The sequence below is a fragment of the Peromyscus californicus genome, unplaced genomic scaffold (genome assembly GCF_007827085.1).
Source record: "Peromyscus californicus insignis strain IS unplaced genomic scaffold, ASM782708v3 Scaffold_12__1_contigs__length_115047231, whole genome shotgun sequence".
NCBI lineage: Eukaryota > Metazoa > Chordata > Mammalia > Rodentia > Cricetidae > Peromyscus > Peromyscus californicus.
In genome coordinates, this window is record NW_026294413.1 from 70,793,493 (window position 1) to 70,800,504 (window position 7,012).

At 43.0% G+C, this 7,012-nt stretch overlaps 2 gene segments (V, D, J or C); both read right to left on the reverse strand.

Annotated features, from left to right (window-relative positions):
- Positions 1-3,403: 3,403 nt before the first annotated feature.
- LOC128106744 (T-cell receptor alpha chain V region CTL-F3-like) lies at positions 3,404-3,973 on the reverse strand. The segment is given in 2 exon segments: positions 3,404-3,771; positions 3,922-3,973. Coding segments are annotated over 2 exon segments (420 nt in total).
- Positions 3,974-6,175: 2,202 nt separating this feature from the next.
- On the reverse strand, positions 6,176-6,756 carry LOC128106749 (T-cell receptor alpha chain V region 2B4-like). The segment is given in 2 exon segments: positions 6,176-6,525; positions 6,708-6,756. Coding segments are annotated over 2 exon segments (399 nt in total).
- Positions 6,757-7,012: the final 256 nt, after the last annotated feature.

Consider the following 7,012-nt stretch of genomic DNA (forward strand, 5'->3'; position numbering starts at 1 on the left):
TGCAGTCACCAATGAAGCTTATGGAGTAACACTCACCAGTGAGCACAGCTAGGATGAGTGTATTATGGAGAGGCAATGCCCCCATGGGGGTGTCTCCATAAAGCCCCTTACTTCTGCTAGTCCTTCTCCTGCTTGCTGCTATCTTGTACTTACTGCATTTGTCATGGTATAGTTTCATATTGGGAGAATCCCACTGTATTTATTGTAGTGAGATTATTTTATGGGAAAATCTCACTCCTCGCTGGACAATTTAGTTGCAGATCATAACAAAGATGGTTTTTATAGAGCAATGGAGCTTAGAGATGTGAGACCAGCTGATGAAAACAAGGAAGTTTCAGGCATTATAGACACATGAATTATGTCTGTGGAAAAACAGACTGACGATTAAAAAAGGCAATTATGTCCCTACATCCAAGGTTAGGTCTGAGTTCCTTGGTCATGTACCTTACAGAATTAATCTCAGGTTTCAATGTGCACTTTGAGAAAACAAATTTGTAAATGGAAGTTAAATGACCTTACTGTGTGTAAAGAAAAATTGACGGTTAGCCAGACCGCTTGATTAAGTTTCTGTTAAATAAAATCAGGATAAAAATCTGCTACACTATAACCACAAACTGCTGCCTGCCAGTACACAGGAACTGGCTGACATATATTGGCTCGCTTAAAACTTAGTTAATCAATAATAAAAGAATCATTGCTTTAAGGTGAAGATGTTATGGTTGATAAATTAATACAAAGGATAATGTTTAATTACATGTGGACTTCTAATAAAGCATGTGACTTGTGATCATAATGTGATTTCTTCCTGTGTAAGGATTTTAATTTGATTTTAGAAAATGTGTAACTTGCAGTTGTAAGGAGATTTCCTTCTTGCATGAGATTTTTGTCTTAGGTTGTATAAAATGGTTAAAAGAAAAATGAAGACACAGATAAGTATTCTGTGTGTGTTTAGCCCCCGACTCCACATCTCCTCTCCAGTTTCCCTGACCTGCTGTATAACTATGAGTATTTAGAATATAGTTAGACGCTGTATTGGTTTAGGAAAATGGCTGTAGAAGGTTCTCCTCTAGGGTCTATGATCTCTCCAGCCACGGGTAGTTAACTAGGTTTACAGTATTAGGTCTGAATTCATTGCTACTGAGCAATCTTGAATTCAATAAGGCATATGTTAGTTTCCCTAAAGAGAATAGTGCTACTATTGTTCCCTTGTGAACATCTTGCCATATGATTATTGTTTTGGTTCATAGTCTTAACACAACTTGGTAGGATTATTTTTTGCTTTTCTCCCTTGGATTCTTACATGGCACCTTCATATACTAAGAGAACTTGTCCTCAGGGAAGAGTCTTCAGGTCATTTCTAGCTAAGTTCCTCCAAGTCCTATGTCTAAACTATGTGATGTCATTAGAAATAGTGTCTTACCTTGAATTACTATGAGGCAATCAAAGGCAAAGGCAATAGCCTATTTCATTTGGGAGAGCCTCTGGAAGCCCCAACTTACAACTTGAAGAGAGGTTTCCCATGCCTGGCATTGTTATTTTTTTTATTAGAGTTGGCATTCATTCTATGTTTGACCAGCACTCTTCTGAGAGATTCTATCCTATGTTGTGCCTTCAAAGTAGTTTTTGAAGTTTAAAAATTGAGTTTGACATCTCATTTTGCTCCCTAATGATAAGACAGCAAATACTACTTTGTTGTTCCTTTATAGGGAGATAGATATGAATACTAGAGCATTTTACTTTAAACCAGTATTTTGTTTCCAGAATTGAGATGGATCAAAACCTTGACTTCCCTTCTCACACTGAAAAATTATCTGAGAACCTAACTCTAACCCCAGGTGAGTGACTGCACCACACCCTCAGGATTTAAACAAAGTGTAATAGCTGACGCGTAAGCCTCGACCAGCAAGGAAGACGCGACGCCAGGCTCTTCTCCAAGCAGTTTATTCAGGAATCTTGAACAATCTTCTGACCCCAGGGAAAGCCATCTTCTTCTTCTTCTTCTTCTTCTTCTTCTTCTTCTTCTTCTTCTTCTTCTTCTTCTTCTTCTTCTTCTTCTTCTTCTTCTTCTTCTTCTTCTTCGTCTTCTTCTTCTTCTCTCCTCTCTCTCTCTCTCTCTCTCTCTCTCTCTCTCTCTCTCTCTCTCTCTCTCTCTCTCTCTCTCTCTCTCTCTCTCACTCTGATCTCCTTCCTCTCCTCCGATCTTCCTCCCGGGGAAAGCCAGCCCACGCCCTTTATAGCCACTGGGCAATCAACCCCGTAGTGCCACGTGGACAATGCCGATAGGGTCAGACATACGCAAGAAGCCAGATTAGGTCCAGGTGTGCGGAAGCAAACCAGATCCTAGCCTTAACCAAATAAGGAGCACCTGCCATCCGGAAGGCAGAAGCCAGACGCCGTGCCATCTTTGAGGCACGGCCGTGCACGGCTCTCTACAAATAGCCTATGAGAGTGGATGTTAAAGGGGAAGAATTTTTCAAAAGAGTTCTTCGTGACCAGGTTGCCTCCTACATGGTGTGTAGGAAAGAGATGGAGCTGCGTCTCAGGCATCATCTTGAGAGTTCCAACAACTGTGTTTCCTGAGCAGCTTCACTAATTGAATGCTGTTGGGGAGTGTGAAGGTTTCAATGAGAATGGCCCCATAGGCTCAAAAATCTGAATGTTTGGTTCTAAGATGGTGGACTGTTTAGGAAGGAACAGGAAGTGTGGCCTTATCAGAGGAGGTGTGTCACTGGGGTGGGCTTTGGGATCTTAAAGTCTAATCCAGATCCAGTCTCTCCCTCTCTCTGCCTATTGCTGTTGATCAGATAGAAGCTCTCAGCTACTACTCCAGGGACATGGCTGACTGCCTGCTACTATGTATGCCACCACAATCATCATGGCTTACCCTTTGAAACTGTAATCAAGCCCTCAGTTATATGATTTCTTCTATAAGTTGTCTTGGTCATGGTGTCTCATCACAGCAATAGAACAGTAGCTGAGACCAGAAGTCAGAGTGAACTCTCTGTCTTATGAACCAAGGAGAGGAAGAATCTAAATTACTTGTGGAATGAGACTGAAGCAGATTTTTAAGTACTGGAAATCTATGTTCTTCACTTGGTCATAAATTTGTGGGATAAGAACAGAAGATTCTGGAGAGTTTAAATCACTAAATTTTGTAAGACATCTCAGTAAAGATAAATTCCTTGTCCGGATTTTCCTGGAAGTGTTTTCTGTGAGAGGTCCTTCACATAAGGAAAGAACAGTATTTCTAGGGATCAAAGCCTGGTTGTCTCTAACAATGACTTCCATCTATCCTTTCAGAATATCTACAGATTCCTAGGTTTCTAGGAATTTGACCTGAGATGTGTTGCTGTGTTTCAGGAGGCTGGGTAAACCCCACTTTGAGAAGACACACAGCCCTCCCTCACAGGCCACACCCCTCAGGCTCCTGCACCCTGGGTTTGTGTGCAGCTTCCCCTGCAGTCTCCCTCACTGTGTCCCTCAGAGCACAGTAGTACAGGGCAGAGTCTGCCAGCTGCACTGAGGACTTCTGCAGGTGGAAGGAGCTGCTGCTCTTATGGAGAGTGGCTTGGAACCCTTGGTGCTCTGTCTTCTGGTTGTCTGTGAAGCTCTTCAGGAGTAGCCGAGGGGCTTTATTGAGATATTGCATGTACCAGAAAAGGAAAGTATCTGAGTAAGTGGTCTGATAAGTGCAGTTCATGATCACAGGCAGCCCCTCTGTGACAGTAACCAAGACTTCTGTCTGGGTCACTGAGTCTCCATTGCTCCTCCCTGAAAATAAATAAATAAATAAATAAATAAATAAATAAATAAAATATAAATAAATAAGGACAAATTATTTTGCCATGTGAGGAAGAAGGTAAAGACTTCCTCATTTGTAAGAAAATGACATCATCCACACTTAGGGTAAATGTAACTTACTGAGCATGAAGAGGAGCAGCAGAACTGAGCAGGTGTCAGGAAGCATGTTCATAGGAGAAAATGGCACTTGGTTCTTGAGTGCACCGAACTCACAGGGCAAGTCTCCTGCAGGACCTTACTGAAACTCCTCACTCATAAACAAGGACCTCCTTCTGCACAGTGACAGTCTGTCATGTGAAGCCACCACCTGGATGCAGACATTAACCACATCTGAAGAGGCATCGCCCTCTGCTGATTTCCCTTCAAACTGCACCACATGTGTCTGCACAAAACACTGAATAAACTTGAAACCTCACCCAAAGGAGGCAAGTCTCAAGTCCATTAGGCTGTCTGAAATTACCAATGTTACTGAACGATATGTATCCTGTGGTATTTAGAGTGATGAGTGAACATATAAGAATACACACAGACACACACACAGATATGCCTCTGATAAAATGTATCTACTTTTTCCCATTTTATTGTTTTTTTGAGAATGTTATTTTGATTATACTCACCTGCTCCATCCACTTCTGCCAGATCCATCCACACTTCACTCCCAACCCAATTTTGTGCCACCATTTACAATAAATCACCTCAAGGCTTGTATTACAAGTTGTCCTGCCCATATACTCTTGGTGGTGTGGCCTTCAGTGGAGGGTAGTCTATGTACCAGGGGCTGCAACTTTAAAGAATCCCGATTCTCTCTCCCAGCAGCTACCAACTGTCCATAGCTCCTTTGCTAAGGGTGAGATGCCCACATTCCCTCTGCCCTACTGTAATTGTGTCTGGCCTGATCCTTTGCAAGCCTTACGTGTGCTGTCAACCTCTGTGAGTCCATGTGTGCAGCTGCCCTGCTGAGTCCAGTAAACACTGTCTCCTTGTAGTCATTCCCTACCTATGGCTCTTACAGTCTTTCCACCTCCTCTTCCTCAGTGACCTCTGACCTTGGAGGAGGGTGCGTGATGTAGATGTTCCATCTGGGGTTGAGTGTGCCACAGCCTCTTCTTCTCTGCAGCACAGTGAGTTCTGGTTCTCTGTGGAAATCACAATGTGCTACAAAAAGAAGCTTCTCTGATAAAGACTGACTGATGCATAACCACCTAAGGTATTGAGAATAGGTGTTGAGTATTCAAACCTAAGTGGGGTATCTGTATCAGCCCCTCCAAGGCTAGGAAAACATCACAAAGGAGGGGGTTGAAAAATGTAGAAACCCAAGGATAAGAAGAATGCTCAAAGTGCTAAGAAAAATAGACTGTGAGTGCTCAGCCACAGATGAAACACCTCTACCAACCCTTCATCCCAACAACGCTTAGGGAATATCTTGGAAGAAAAGTGAAACAAAACAAACAAACAAAAACAGTTAGAACTAGAAGATGGGGAGAAGAGCTTCAAAATACTTTTCTCTGGACATGACAAGGCTGCTACACATGAACTCACAGGACCTGTGGTTAACTGTACCAGACATGCACAAAATCAAGACAGCTTGAAATTCAATCATGGAGGTGAAAGGGGCTCCTGAGGCCCTTTTCTTGCTGAGGAGCTATTGGCAATTGATGGCTGTTGGCACAAGGAGAGTCATTTTTCTTTAAGAAGGGCATACTTGTAGGTTGCCCATGTATCAGGAGATGATCTCACAACCATAAGCACATGGGCAGTACTAATTAGATTCAGTGGGTTATGAAAAAAGAGAATTAGAAGGAATATGAGACATGAAGCTTAGAGCACTATTGTCCTTTTTAAAAATTGTTTCTCCTTTAAAGCCACAGCTGTCCGAATCAGCAACTGCAGCTCTGCTGCTACCAACAGTAGTTAGGCCGCAAGGGCCATAGCTGGAGGACATTCTGTTCCCTCTGGTTCCAACTCTTGCGAAGCTATGAAAGGAACTTAACTAAACCTCTGTCCCTCTAAAGAACTCAAGATTCAAAGGTTAAGGTGGAATTCTGCTCTTCAGAGAGGCCGAATAGCAAGTAGCTCCCCTCTTGTACCTGCTTGAGTGCTCCAAAAAGTCCTTATGCTTCTCCTTGCCCCTCCTTGTAAACCCCCTTTCACCTGTCTCCCCTTACCACATCCTGTCAGCTCATTGCTGACTCAGCCTCCTGACTGCAGGTGAATTTTATTCAATCAAACATATCTTTACATCATTCAACAAACATTCCAGACCATACAAAAGTAACATACATTGAAATAATAGTCTATAACACACTATGTGTTCAGGGTGAGACATTTTCATAAAGTAAATACTTTTCAAATAGCGTGCTCTAGGTGATCTAGTTCAGGCCTTGTCAGGGCCCAACAGGTTTTTGTGCAGGCTGCAGGTGCCTGGGGAGCACTGTGTTCTCACTGCACAAAGGTAGACAGCTGAGTCACTGGGCTGGGAGTCTCTGATGTGCAGGGAAACATGCCGGCTGGCTTTGTTGAGGTGAACTGTGAATCTGCCTTCTTCCTTCTCACCGTTGGAGATGATGGACACAAGCGACTCGGGGCCTTTCCCAGAATGCTGTTTGTACCACCAGAAGTAATCAGAAGTACTATCACTGAATGTGCAGTTGAGAGAGGCCATGGCTCCCTCTGGGACACTGAGGGATTCCGGGTTTTGCTGCACCTTCTGCTGGCTGCTCACCCCTGTGAAGAGAGACACAAGGAAGACTAGATGCACATGGATGCTAACACTCTACAATGACTTTTCCATGGGCCTCCCACCCCTTAACTAGAGATGAAAAAAATCTGTGTTCCTACCATTATCCTATAGTAGGCAACAACTCCACGTATCACACTTTATATCCAAAAGAAGTGCCAAAACTCACAATTAAACTGAAGCCACAGGACCACTAGTGAAACACTCAAGGATTTCATTATTCTTTCTTCTCTCTTCACTGAGGATCCAGATTATAAGCCTGGTTTTTAAAAAAAAATCAGTTTCACATTTCTAATGTTTCTCCTTCAGGAAACATCAAGATACTGTGCCACCAAGTAGGAAGACAAAGCTCTTTCCCACCCTTGTGACACCAGCAAAACCCTCCCCCCATAAACTCTGTCACTCAAAACCACTTGAGAGGTCCCCCATGTCTCTAAGAAGAGACTGCCACCTTGTGGATACTGACAGTGATCA